The sequence below is a fragment of the Euleptes europaea genome, chromosome 8 (assembly GCF_029931775.1).
Source record: "Euleptes europaea isolate rEulEur1 chromosome 8, rEulEur1.hap1, whole genome shotgun sequence".
Taxonomy (NCBI): Eukaryota; Metazoa; Chordata; class Lepidosauria; order Squamata; family Sphaerodactylidae; genus Euleptes; species Euleptes europaea.
In genome coordinates, this window is record NC_079319.1 from 71,896,956 (window position 1) to 71,911,684 (window position 14,729).

A 14,729-nucleotide genomic window follows, 5' to 3' on the forward strand; every position below is an offset into this window, starting at 1 on the left:
GGAGGGATATAAGGACTGAAACAAATCTTGCCACTGACAATGTAGCCTTGGGGTCCCTATCGCTTAGTAAAAAAGGCATTATGTCAGTCACAGAGGCATTGGATTTGTATGTTAAAAGGGGGGAAATATAGTGCGATCGAAGTTCCTCGTAAAAGCGGCATTCCAAAAGGGCATGGGCTAATGAGTCAATAGAGCCAGAAGAGCAAGGGCAGATCCTGTCTGAGTATGGTATATTCAGAATTCTGCCCTGCATTACCATAGAAGGGTTAGCATTCAATCTAGCCAAGCAAAAAGCTCTACAGAGACGAGGAGTTGTCAGATAATATGTATAGACAGGCAGACCACGTGGAGGGGGTATTTCGAAGAACTGGGATGAACAGATGCGACGAGCACGAAAAGTAGTGCTGTTATAATCGAGCTCTTTAATGCGCTTTTTAATTTTGGTAAAAGCTTCAGTTTTCCCAAGATCTAATAACATATCCTGCGAGAAGCCCAACAGGGACAGTTTCTCATCTAAGATTTTTTGCCATGAGGATTTAAAAGGGTCAGGCTTCAGAGAAGCTAGGAAACCCTCAGTGCTAAAGCACAGTTTAAGGTGTAGTTTAAAGGCGGCCAACCACGTCCTAGCTTCAAGTGACATTTGGCCAAACTCGGAACGAAGAGTAACGCCAGCAACACCTCGAGGGGCATTTAGGAGTTTTCGTAAGAACTGAAGCAGTGGACGATCTATAGATTCATTAATGACTGTTATCCAGATGGCAACACCAAAGAGGATAATTGGGGTAATTTTCAGGTTAAAAACCTGAATAGCCCCTGGAATATATTTGCCATCTTTGGTGTGAAAAAAGTTGACAATAGCACCAACCCCAGGTTTAATTGTGTTGGATACTGCTTTTTTGATGGGCATTCCAATTTAGGTTATAGGACAGATGCATTTTCAGGTGGACATGGAAACTTTCCTAAATCTAGGAAAGGTCTGTGACAAATTGTCACTGGAGTCAATAGGACATGTTCACGTCACACATATTTAATCCCATTTTTAGAAAGGAAAAGTTTACTGCCTCCCGAGGAAGCCTGTTCCACTGAGGAACCACTCTAACTGTTAGAAAAGTCTTCTTAATGTCTAGACGGAAACTCTGATTTAATTTCAACCCATTGGTTCTGGTCTGACCTTCTGGGGCAACAGAAAACAACTCGGCACCCTCCTCTATATATCAGCGCTTCAAATACTTGAAGATGGTTATCACCTCTCAGTCTTCTCTTCAGGCGAAACATACCCAGCTCCTTCAACCTTTCCTCATAGGACTTGGTCTCCAGACCCCTCGCCATCTTTGTTGCCCTCCTTAAAACAAGAGTTTTAAGATAGCCACAAAGGAAGATTGTGCAGACTTAAGCCTACCATAACACAGGACTGAGAACCTAGGTGATTGTTGTCTCCAGAGGGAAAGGTTTGTAATGAAAGTCCTACTTCACTGTGAACAAAGAGAAACGCACCCATATGAATATTAATGCTGCATTCCACACTGAAGTATATAATCCCAGTCCAAGTATCTCAGCAGTTTCAATCCACACAGCAAGGTACAAGATAAAAATAACCTACTGAACACCAGCATAACATATACTTTCAATGCAAATATTCCAATCAGCCTCTAAATGCTAACCATTTGTGAATGCTTACAGTAATAAAAGATCTCAGAAGTGACTTTTCAATACTAATCCAGATCTGTTTATGAGCCATAAGTACAACTACATTTAATACTGTTAACATATTAGGTGTGTACGATTAAGAAACCACAGTCCATCACACCTCTTTTATATGTTCTTACTCCAATTCTAGCCAAAATAATACTAGAAAAGCCATTACCCTGTGCCATCAGACTTTCTTGCTACTCAATATCCTTTCAAATGAATGATTGTTAGACTGAGTTGTCCATAGATTCTTCATTAGTAAATGTTGATAGTGCTGAACATTAATCAATTGGAAAGAAATCTGACACGTATCTACATCCTCTACAAGGGATACAGAGAAGCAAAACTCTACACGCTGAAGGAACCTTGTATTAGATCAGTAGAATCCTGTTTCTCTTAGCTCTTAATTTAGCAAAGGCTTGTATGCAGCTGGCTCTGGATTCTCCCTGGCACCCCTTTAAGTTGCTGACGTGTCACAACCAGCGAACATCACTATACATGAAAAGACATGTTACGAACGTTTTGTGGGTTATCGCAGAATTATGGGCCAGGATGATACTTAATAGGAGAATTTGAAGGTTGACTCCCCCCGACTATATAGCAGTCTTCAAACTGAAGAAGTAGAGTTAGTTTTTAATACCCCAATTTTCTCTACCTTTAAGGAGTCTCAAACCAGTTTACAATCGCCTTCCCTTCCTTTCCCCACAACAGAGGGAAAGGAGAACAAGTTCTGTTAGCAACTATTATAGGTATTTTAATTTGTAGGAACACAAGCTGTGCCTCTGTCTAGGTGTCTAGATTTTAAAATTTGGAACAATTGCAGGATTAAAGCCACTGCTCACCCTAATCCAGTGCTGGTTGAACTTTTTAAGGTATCTATGCACAACAACCTGTGATATAGTTCAGACGAAGATTGACATTCAAGTATGCAATCCATTCAAATAAATTAAGTGACATTAGATAGCATCCACACTTCGACGTACAGAGTTCCTGATCCAGAAAGTGTTATCCAGCGTGGGTTTAGTGGTTAGGAGCGGTGGTTTGGAGCAGTGGACTCGATCTGGAGAACCGGGTTTGATTCCCCACTCCTCCACATGAGCGGTGGACTGTAATCTGGTGAACCAGGTTGGTTTCCCCACTCCTACACATGAAGCCCGCTGGGTGACCTTGGGCTAGTCACAGTTCTATTAAGAACCCACCTACCTCACAGGGTGTGTGTTGTAGGAGGGGAAGGGAAGGTGTTTGTAAGCCGGTTTGATTCTGCCTTAAGTGGTAGAGAAAGTTGGCATATACAAACCAACTCTTCTTCTGATAACGGAACTCTGCAGCAGCTTAACTTCAGTAACAGTACAGATCCTTGCGCTGTGGTGACAACCTGCTGCCAAAGCAACAGTTTAAGAAATCTGCATAACCAATCAAATCTCCAATAGTCCATCAGAAGCTTTGCTGGGCAAAAGCCCTACCCACTTCCTAAAAACACTTGGCGGGAGCCAGAAAAGGTGTTGGTGGGCGCCTACCTCGGGGACCCCTGGTATACAGCTCTCCTTAGTTGGATCAGTGTGCACAGATTCACAAGGCATTTCCATGCCTCGGCAGCACACAATCAAACAAAACAGCCTTTAATAAAACGTACAGAATTACAAGGTATAAACATTTCCCCCAGCACACAGAGCTGGACTGAACTACATGATGTAGAAAGACACAGATAAAACACCCTTAGGGATATCATTTTACACTGTATTTCATCCTTCACACTAATTGGTAAAATATTACATCACCCACACATACAAGTGTGGCAGATACAAAATCATACCCATTACACAGAGCCAACTGGTATAATGGTTAATGTCAGATGAAGTTTAGATCTGCACCCGCCCACGAAGCTCAGCTCACCACACAGCGACCTTTGTCCAATTACTCCTTCGACAAGATCTCCCTCACAGGATTCCTCTGAGGGTACCAAACGGGAAAAGAGAACCACATGTGCCACCCCCAAGCTCCCTGGAGGAAGGACAATATGAAAATGCAATAGACACGTTTCTTTGGCCTGAAGCACAACCATGTCTAGTGACCTGAGGCAGCAATCCTAAGAATACACACCTGGCAGTAAGCAGACCTGTGTAGGATTGCTTCCTAAAGCTCACCCATCAGCTAGCACATCCGTGTGGATTCCAGAGCTTCAAGAATCCTTCCAGAAGATTAAAAATAATATATTACTCACTGTAGGTTTAACACTTCAGCCTTAAATGGTTCCTCAGAACTAAATACCTCAATTGACAAAGGAACTTACTTCTACAGAAAATTGTTCATTGGGAACTTGGCCCCTACTGTAAGAAGCTCCATAATGGCAGATAGCTTGCCCACGATTACCAATCTTCCATAGCAATGTGCAGAGCAGGAAAATGTATAGTACGTTCCAAGCTGCACTTTCCATTCACATGGGGCAACAATAAGCAGACCAGCACTTTACACAAACCTAGAACACACCTTACAACACCAACACACAAACTCCACATGGAGATTCTGCAATGCACAGACAACACTGGAAAGATTCTTTGAATGCGGAAAGTTTGAAAACCGCTACTTCAAACTAATCCACACTGGTGGTTTCCAATATTGGGTTGGCCATGCGTTTCTTCCTTCAAGAGGGGTTGAATATCCTGACCCCTGCATATTTTTTAAAAAATCATGATTTCCATGAGATAATGCCCAACTTTGCATCCATTTACTGAAACAAGGATGCTTGCATCCGGCAAACAATTCTATAATGTCCTCATTTGATTGCTCTTCAAATACAAAAATTCCCACATATCATCACCATGTTACAAGCAACAGCCACTCTTAGCAACACCTGCATTTGTTTGCTACTTGACAACCATGAACCATGCTATTTATAAGACAACGGGGCAACCAGTTTCCAGACTCGAAACCATCAACATTACTAAATGCTCCAAATTACATGCCTGAAGCATTAGAGATGTTTGGTTCTTTAATCAAGACTTAAGGCTTTAAAGAGAAACCGCTTATCACACCACCTCAAACACATTATATAACTTCAGAACACCCTTTGTAGTAGGTCAGGAATCTTGCGTGACCACCTTCCTTCTGTATACAGCTCTCTTTAGTTGGATCAGGGTACACAGATTGACAAAGAACTTCCATAGTACTTTTATTGTGATTCACATTCATCCTTTTAGTTCTTCTTGCAAACATAAAACATAATTCTCAATCAGATTTATAGCTTGTTTTGTTTTTAAAGGCCTTGATTCATAAGCCAAGGCTCACCACGAGGAACTTAAGATCTGGGTGGTGGTTTTAACCAAGATACTAAATGTGCTTCCTCTTGTCCTATCTCCTTCATGGTGGCAGTCTGGCATACCTCATTCCACTGTATGGGTAGGCAGGACCACAGATAACTACCACCAGGAGAAAATAAAGGAAATCAGTCATGTTACAAACGCTCCAAAATAAGTTGTAACAGCCTCAAAGTAGTTCCTTTATCGGGTCATATACAAAGAACCAATTTCATCATCTAAGCCAGTGGTTCCCAACCTTTTTTTGACCAGGGACCACTAGGACTTTTTTGTTCGGTGCAGGGACCCCAAGGTTCAAAATAAAAATTCCAAGAATTTGAAAATAAACTTTAATCATAACTGTTAGTGAAACATTAAACAGAATAATATTTGAATATATATTTTTATAATAGAGAACTTTTAATTGAAAATATTAATTTATTATGGGTTTATAACTTTGTTTCGCGGACCTTAATTTAGTTCTCGCGGACCCCTGGGGGTCCGCGGACCCCCGGTTGGGAACCAGTGATCTAAGCCAATCCCTCAGTAGTATTTTTTAGAGAATATCATACACAGGCCTATTTTGCCCTGAGAGCAAGTCCCAAAGAGATTGCAATTTGACATTACCACACTTCGGCTCAAGCGGTCCAGATCATACCCGGTTGCCTGTTCTCTAAGCAGGCCTACACAGCCAGACAAACTAGGAAGGAGAAGAAAAACACCTTCGTCCCTCTCCACCGCCCCTTTTTTACGTTATCCAAACTTCATTTTAACTGTTGAACTAAGCTCCCATGGCAAGTATTATTTGTTGTAACAAGCACATAAGGGGCGGGCGGGGGGGGGGAAGCCTCCAGGAAAAGCTTCACAAGACTCTCCAGGAAGGGCGCAGCAAGCTTAATTATTCCGCGGCACCCAAACCCACATTCCCACAATTCTCAGTTTAACACAAGAGGGCTTCCTGACATGACACAGGCCGACTCGCACGTTATCCGTTTAAGTTGACCAAATGACGTTTAAGCGCTAGCATAAGAGCGGAGGGAGGGTGGCCTTTTCTGCCGCAGGCCCCACACCGGCCCCAATTCACACACCCCCACCCCCAGAAAGTGAAGTCACCCCAAACATAAAGCCGCATACAGGCAACAGGGACCTCAAGCCCCACAGCTTCCAGGGGAGTCCTCTCCAGTGACAGGCAGGGAGGCCCAAACTTGGAAAAGTCAGGAAGGAGTTGTGTGAAGGGAGATAAGTTCACCCCCCTAAGACGGTGGTTTTAGATAAGACGGGTGGCAAAGACTTTATTCACAGTGGGTCGCCGTGTTAAGTCTGTCTGCAGTAGTAGTAAAGGGCAAGAGTCCAGTAGCACCTTTAACAAAAGTATTTTCTGGCAGGGGGGGAGCTTTCGTGTATCTGAAGAAGGGAGCTGTGGCTCCCGAAAGCTCCTACCCTGCCAGAAAATATTTTTTTCACAGCGGGTCGCCGTGTTAGTCTGTCTGCAGTAGTAGAAAAGGGCAAGAGTCCAGTAGCACCTTTAACAAAAGTATTTTCTGGCAGGGTAGGAGCTTTCGGGAGCCACAGCTCCCTTCTTCAGATACCTTCGGTATCTGAAGAAGGGAGCTGTGGCTCCCGAAAGCTCCTACCCTGCCAGAAAATATTTTTTTCACGGCGGGTCGCCGCGTTAGTCTGTCTGCAGTCGTAGAAAAGGGCCAGAGTCCAGTAGCCCCTTCAAGACTCACAACAATATTTTCTGGCAGGGGACGAGCTTTCGCGAGCCACAGCTCCCTTCTTCAGAGACTGCCTCTGAAGAAGCGAGCTGTGGCTCCCGAAAGCGCCTACCCGGCCAGACAAGACTTTATCACGGTTTTTTAAAAATCCCTCCCCCAACTTAAAACCCCACCCTGCCTCCAGAAGACAGACCTTGCATTAAAAAAAAAAAAAGTCTTTTGCCAGGGGCGGCCAGTAAGGCATGCCTACAAGTGCAGTTAGGACTTTCACTGCCCCCCCTCCCCACCTCCTCCTCCCCCCCCCCAGGACCCCCCAACCCTACCTGCTGCAGGGGCATTTCCAAGCCCAGCAGCGGCCCCAGGCAGCTGCAAGGGTTGAAAAGCAGGCCGGGCCGCGTGGGCGAGCCCGATTCCGACATGCACGCGGGGCTGCCCAGGCCGGAGGGAGAAACTGGCGCGTGTCCCCCCCCCCTCCGTCCCTCCCCCCACTGGGATCGGAGCCCCCCCCTCCTCCTCCTCCGCCCGGCTCCCAGTCACAGACGCGGCCTCGGCGCACGTGTGCGAAACGTCACCGCCGAGTCCGGGGGTGAAGCGGAAAAAAGGAGACCAGCGGGGACGGAGAGGGAGCCTCCCCTTCCCTCCCTCCCCCCCCCCACGGCCATGCTGCTTGCTCGGCAATCCGGATCTCCCCTTCCCCCCCCCCCGGATCTCCCCGGGACCCCGCTTTGCATGGATGGTTGCTTGCAGCGCCGGCCTCGGGTTGCTTTCCCCCCCCCCCTCGCACCCCCAGCTTTTGTTCCAGGGGGACCAGAAACTGGACCCCCCCCAATTTATTAAAAATTTGGGGGTGCAGCTTTGCTCCCCCCCCCAAAAAAAAGAAATTCCTAATAAATGGGGGGGGGTTCAGCACTTGTCGAGCCCCCCAAGGAGATGAAGCGGCCGGGAAAAGTTTGTGACAGTAGAAGTCGCCCCCCCTTTTTTTCCCCCCCACGTGCCAGCCTCCCCTCGTGGAGACCCCCCCCCCAATAAAAGTGAGGAAGGGGGTCCGAGCCCCGAGCAAAGCATTACCGAGGGCCGGCCTCCACCGTCCCGGTCGGGCTGCAGCAGCAGCGCGGGGCCGTGCGGGGTGTCGCTCAAGGCCGGGCCTCCTCCTCCTCCTCCTCCGGCCGCGGTGGGCCGGCCGCCCTCCGCCACGGCCCCGACGGCCCCGGGGAAGCAGGAGTAGACCCAAGGCGGCCCCAGCACGGAGGCCCCGGAACTGCTGCGGATCTGGATGAAGGCGGCGGCGAGGCGGGCGGCGGCGGCGGCGGCGGCGGGGCTCCCCGCCGGGTCCATGCGAGGGGAGGCCGGCCGGGCTGCCAGGGCGGGCGGCGGGAGCCCCCTCCGCATCCTCGGGCCCCCGGAGCCGAGTCTCCACCCACCCCTCTCGCGGCGCCGCCGCCCCCCTCCTCCTCCTTCTCCTCCTCTAGGCCTTCCTGGCTCTTTGGCCGCTCGCTGCCCGCGCCCGACCCGAAATGGCCTGGGCCGGGGGTGCCGGGGGGGCTCCGGCTCCCGGAGGCGGCGGCGCGGCGGGGAGCGAGCCGGCTAAGCGGGCCGATGCCGCGGATGGAGCCCGGCCGCTCCCGCTGTGCAGCGCGGGCTGGGAAAATGGCTCCAGGAAGCAGCCGCGGCGGCGGCCGCTGACAATGAATGAAGGGAAAGGAGCCGGGTTACGCGCCGAGGGCCTCCCGCGAAACTCGGATTTCCCGCCCGCTTTTCAAACGCGATTTGCATAGCCCGGCCCCTCGGCCGCGCCGAGCCCGCGGCGCTCCCTCATTGGCCCGCTCCTTCCGCTCGCTCCGCCAATGCCGGGAGGCGTCGGCGCTTGGCCGGCGCCTCATTGGGTGGCGGGGGCGCGGGGTGGCCCTGTTTTGCATAGCGCTGGCTGATTGGGCGGCTCGGCGGGGGATTCCCTTCTGAGCGGCCGGGATTCCGGACTCTGGCCGGACCGGCTTGGGGTGGGGAGGGGTGCCTTTGTGACGTCAGCGCGCTCCCGAAGCTGCAAGTTCGAAGGCAGGAAGCAGAAGCAGAACTGGACGTCGCCGTTATGCAAGCTGATCTGCTTGGACAGATCCTATTCCCAACGTTGTCTCTGGGTTTCCTTTAGGGGCCTTGTCGCAAGACCTGATAACATCAAGTGTCTGCCTTTAAGGGAAAGGTCCCCTGTGCAGGCACCGGGTCATTCCTGACCCATGGGGTGGCGTCACATCCCGACGTCTACTAGGCAGGCTATGGGGTGTTTTGCCAGTGCCTTCCCCTGTCATCTTCCCTTTACCCCCTTACCTGCGCATTTATTAACGTGACGCGGTGTATGCCAGCAATGCTCTTCTGCCGTTCCCCTTGACCAAACTGGACTTTTCTCTAGCGAGAGAATTTAGTAGACAACAAAATGCTCAATATTACAGAAGGACACTAAAAAAAAAATTTTTTTTTTGAAACAGCCAGCATTTCACAGCTGCACATTCTGCAACAGGTTTCAGAGTTGCCATACATCAGCAAAAGAGGTGGGAAGGAATCAAAGGGAGACTTAAGTGAATCTGCTGAGCTGGGATTCATATGCAAATTTCACACTATCAGATCTGGTTGACTGCAGAAAACAATGGTCCCTTTTCGGAGGTGTGTGTTCGCTATTCATCTTGTTTTGCCAATTCGTCATCCCTTGGGAGGGTCCGCTCTGATTAGATCTTTGACTCTTTGGACTTAGCTCTCATTTTCATCTCTGCTCTGCATACTAATTTACAGTGCAATCCAGTGATGCTCTTCCCGTCTAAGCCCACTGATTTCGCTTGCTTTCTGCAATGAACTAGCCATCCCAGGTTCTACTGAACTTAGATCTGATAGTGTCAGATTTGCAGACGAATTCCAGCTCAGCAGCTTCTCTGCAAGACACTGCTTGATTGCTGGGCCTTACTTTGTAATAACACTCACACAGAGACCATTCTGTTTCTGTATACATATCCGCCAACTCAAGGTAGCACCTCATGCCAGTGAAGAAGAAGAGTTGGTTTTTGTATGCTGACTTTCTCTACCACTTAAGGAAGAACCAACCCGGCTTACAATCACCTTCCCCTCCCCACAACAGACACCCTGTGAGGGAGGTGGGTCTGAGACAGTGTGACTAGCCCAAGGTCACCCAGCTGGCTTCATGTGAAGGAGTGGAGAAACCAACCCAGTTCACCAGATTAGCCTCCGCTGCTCATGTGGAGGAGTAGGGAATCAAACCCAGTTCTCCAAATCAGAATCCACCGCTCCAAGCCACAGCTCTTAACCACTACACCACACTGGCTCTCCATTAATGACATAATAAACCTGGTATTCTTCAAAGTGCCATAAGAGTTGTTTCGATCTTCCTGCGGGAGCATTTTTTAAACAACTTTATGAAATAAGTATCCTCTCATGATTAAAAAGCTCTGAATGCAAAGCAGGGGCATTGGTTACAACTGCTGTTATAAATAGATTTAATCAGCGTTCACAACTGAAGTTTATCTTCGGCTTACTTTATGAGTGAGGGTTGTTTGTACTCACCTCTTGATATTCCTGTTTCTACTCCCCTAGATAATTGTAGTATAGACTATTTCTGTTTACCCCAACTACCTTTTTATGCAGAGAAAAATATTGTGTCATATATGTGTGTGTGTGTGAGAGAGAGAGAGACGTCACCCCATGGGTCAGGAATGACCCGGTGCTTGCACAGGGGACCTTTACCTTTTTACCTAGGGTTGCTAAACTTTTCTTGGTAATGCTTTTACTTTTTTTCCCTCCCCACCATCAATCTAACAATAAATTACTCTGAGCAAGAAATAAACTTCCTGGACACCACAGTATGGATACACAAGGGACACACAAGCACCACATTATACCAGGAACCAACAGATTGACAAACCCATCTACATGCCTCCAGCTATCATCCCAACCATATCAAACAGTTCATTGTCTATAGCCTACTAATGTCATTTACTTGCTTTTGACATTTACATTGCCATTGCCAATGCTGATTTCTCCACACCCATCTCTCCCCTGGACATCACAGACTCTTCTGCATATCACACCTAATCCCATCAAGCCTGCTATTCACATTTACATACTGTTCCTCTACTTAAAGACTGATGGATTCACATTCTAGCTGTATCTGAAGAAGTGAGCTGTGGCTCACGAAAGCTCATACCCTACCAGAAATTTTGTTAGTCTTTAAGGTGCTACTGGACTCTTGCCCTTTTTGACCATTGTGTGTCTAATTCACTCGTCTCTACTTAAGGCTAGATGGACTCACATTCTAGCTGTATCTGAAGAAGTGAGCTGTGGCTCACGAAAGCTCATACCCTGCCAGAAATTTTGTTAGTCTTTAAGGTGCTACTGGACTCTTGCTCTTTTCTTTAAACGAGAGCAAATTTTGAGTAATGAAAAATAGCCCAAACTGCTTCCCGCCAACCGACCCCACACGTTACCAGTTTTTGTCCTATCCTAGAAACAGGACATGGTTTAAGAACACCAGAAACAAAACTATAAGCTAAGCAGCACACAGGAAAAAATTGTATGAAATAAAAGCTTTAAAAGAAAAAGCTTAGAGTAGGGCTATTCACAATCTTTGCCTTGCCTAATAAGGGCTGCATGAGCTACTCTGCCAACAAGCTACTGTAGCTCATGAGCTACCTGTTGGAGACCCCTGCCATATTCCATTATATTGAATCAGGAAAGGGGAAGAATACTAATGGAAATCTAGCAAACTTCAGCTGAACAGAGGATTATTAGTAAAACAAAACCCAGGCTTACACATTTGAAGTCATTAGGAAGAATTTTCTAACAGTTACAGCAGTTCTTCAGTGGAACTGAAGGTGGAGGTGGTAAGCTCTCCTTCCCTGGAGGTTTTTAAGCAGAGGCTAGATAGCCATCTGCTTGCTGATTCTATGACCTTAGGCAGGGCATCTTGGCCATCTTATGGGCATGGAGTAGGGGTCACTGGGGGTGTGGGGGGAAGATAGTTGTGAATTTACTGCATCGTGCAGGGGGTGGACTAGATGACCTTGGTGGTTCCTTCCAACACTATGATTCTATGATACCCATTTATACAGCTATTCTAGATATTTCAAACTCTGATTGACTTCCCATCCACTACCCTAATCCAGCTGCAGTGGGGGACTTACACTGTCCTTTCTGCCACAATAGCCATTATGGTCTGTGTTCCCTGCTGCCAGTATGAAGGGACTTCTCTGCCCAGATCTCTACATAGCTGTTTCTCCAGGCTCCTTGCCTACTCCTCACTCAGGGCTAGCTCGGCCATTATGAAGTGTGAGACACATGAAGCTGCCTTATACTGAACTAGACCCTTGGTCCATCAAAGTCAGTATTGCCCACTCAGACCGGCAGGGGCTCTCCAGGGTCTCAGGCAGGGGTCTTTCACATCACCTACTTGCCTAGTCCCTTTACCTGGAGATTCTGGGGATTGAACCTTCTGCATGCCAAGCAGATGCTCTACCACTGAGCCACAGCCCCTCCCCAGCTGCTTCATGCACCAGGATTTAGGAAACCATTAAAAGGCTAACAAAGATAGGTATTTAATTTACAGGCTGGAGGATCTCAAGGAGTTATCGTGGAAAGAAGACAATGTGGAAACTCACACAGATACTCAACTACTCCCTCCAAGATTCTGTTAGTTATCAGGGTTTGAGTAGGCGCTGTTGTCCTCTCCTTTTCTGTCTTGTAGCTGGCTCTTAATTGCTCTCAACACTCAGGGCTCTGGGAGCATACCCAGTCCTAATCAGATAATTAATTTACAATACCCACGAGGCATTTAACCACAAGGAAAAGAAGGGTATAAATGTTTTAATGAATCAATTCAATAAATACATTGGGGAAATTGTAGAAACTCCTACCATGCTTTGGAGTGGGGGCTGATTTTGCGGCATTTATGACTAACACAGACTAATTTACTGTCAGTGGTGGTGGAAAGCGCTGTCGAGTCACAGCTGACTTGTGTCAACCCTGTAGGGTTTTCAAGGCAAGAGATCCTGAGGTGTGATTATTTTATTTTTACCACTAGAGGGAGAACCACTTTTATCTTCTGCCTCAGGCACTAAAATGTCTTGTGCTTCCTCTTGTCCTGCCATCTCCCTTCCTGGATGTTGTTAACCCATACTAAATGTCACAACAATAACTGCATTAGCTCTACAAGCAGCGAGAAGGAATGATCCCATCGGGTTTACCCAGTTGCCAACATATTGCCCACTGCCAGGCTCCTGCTAGCTGCAGCACAGGGACTGTCATAGATAGGTAGGGTTGCCAGGTCCCTTTTCGGTACTGGCGGGGGATTTTTGGGGTGGAGCCTGAAGAGGGTGGATTTTGGGGAGGGGAGGGACTTCAATGCCATAGATTCCGATTGCCAAAGCAACCATTTTCTCCAGGTGAACTGATCTCTATCGGCTAGAGATCAGTTGTAATAGCAGGAGATCTCCAGCTAGTACCTGGAGGTTGAGCAAACCAAAATCAACACCTCTGCACTAACATCAAGGATAAGGTGTATCCCTTGTGGAACTGTTACATTTGCAATGACTTCTGTTTATTCCAACTATATCCTCTATAGATTTTAAGTCATATGGACTATTACATTTGCCAATGGATATAGTTATAAGATTTATCCCTAAGGGGAAGAAATGAATTTTTGAACCTTGTATACCTTTTGAACTGCATGAATTGAATGGAACTGATGAAGAATGAAACGATCGTCTTCCTTTCATAAAAGTCTTTTACACATCTGCTGAGGTCTTGTGACCAACTATTGGAATCTTCTTGGATCTATGTACCCTTATGGACTATTGAAAAAAACACATTTATACATACCTTTGTGGACTATTGAAATACCATTGTATATAGTTGTATGTTTGTCCCTTTCCACTATTGTATGCATTGATTACACTTTGATGTTTCACTCATTTGTGTTGTAGTAACTATAGCCTAAGATTCCTGCAGTACCTGGAGGTTGGCAACTGTATATATAGGGTTGCTAACTCTGGGTTGGGAAATTCCTGGAGATTTGGAAACTGAGCCTGTGGAGGGTGGAGTCTGGGGAAGGAGCTCAGCCTGGATGTGATGCCACACCCTCCAAGGCAGCCATCTTCTTCTTGCCGTTGTCACCATTTTTTCTATAGTCTGGAGATCCGTTGTAATTCTGGGAGAACTTCAGGGCCCCCCTGGAGGTTGGCAACCCTACTATATGAGCTGCGTGGTTGCTAAAAATAGGACAGTGTGCACATCAAACAACATGGCGAGAGCAATATTGTCAACCACTTTGGGTCCCTGCTGGGGGAAAAAGGGAATAAATAAATAGACAAGGTGTTCCGACCATTTATCTGGTTGATACTGGTATGCACACCTTGTGTGGAAGGTGAATACAGCCCAGAAAAGAACAAGTAGAATCCATTCTATGGCAGTAGGCTCTGTAATCTTATAGAACATATTAGGCACAGAGTCAGATTAGAAAGCACATGTGTGTGTGTAAAGTGCCTTCAAGTCGCAGCCGACTTATGGCGACCCCTTTTGGGGTTTTCATGGCAAGAGACTAGCAGAGGTGGTTTGCCAGTGCCTTCCTCTGCACAGCAACCCTGGACTTCCTTGGTGGCCTCCCATCCAAATACTAACCAGGGCTGACCCTGCTTAGCTTCTGAGATCTGACGGGATCAGGCTAGCCTGGGACATCCAGGTCAGGGCAGAATGCACATACCTGGGTTAATATTATACTGTCATAATACTGTTTTAATATTGTCATACCCGTTGTATTATGTATATGTGTGCATAAATAAGTGATTTTATTAGACCACTGACAAAGGTCAGGGGGCTGAAATGCATTTGGTTTGTGGTTTCAGTCTATCAACCTGTATTCGTTGCCATTTGTGCTTTCTCTTAATGCAACTTTTAAATGTTTTTAATAGTGACACTAGCGCCTTAAAATAAATATATTTATATAATTGAGTTATTTTCCTCCCAACCTTTGGGTAAC

At 47.0% G+C, this 14,729-nt stretch overlaps 1 protein-coding gene across 1 annotated transcript in view; it reads right to left on the bottom strand.

Annotated features, from left to right (window-relative positions):
- The window catches only part of E2F3 (E2F transcription factor 3), a 41,485-nt gene extending 34,429 nt beyond the window's left edge, over nt 1–7,056 (bottom strand). Inside the window, exon 1 of the mRNA XM_056854485.1 lies at nt 7,024–7,056. Within this exon, the coding sequence (XP_056710463.1) occupies nt 7,024–7,038 (15 nt within the window). The 5' untranslated portion in view covers nt 7,039–7,056. The remainder of the gene's footprint in view (nt 1–7,023) is intronic.
- Between the last annotated feature and the right edge of the window lie 7,673 nt (nt 7,057–14,729).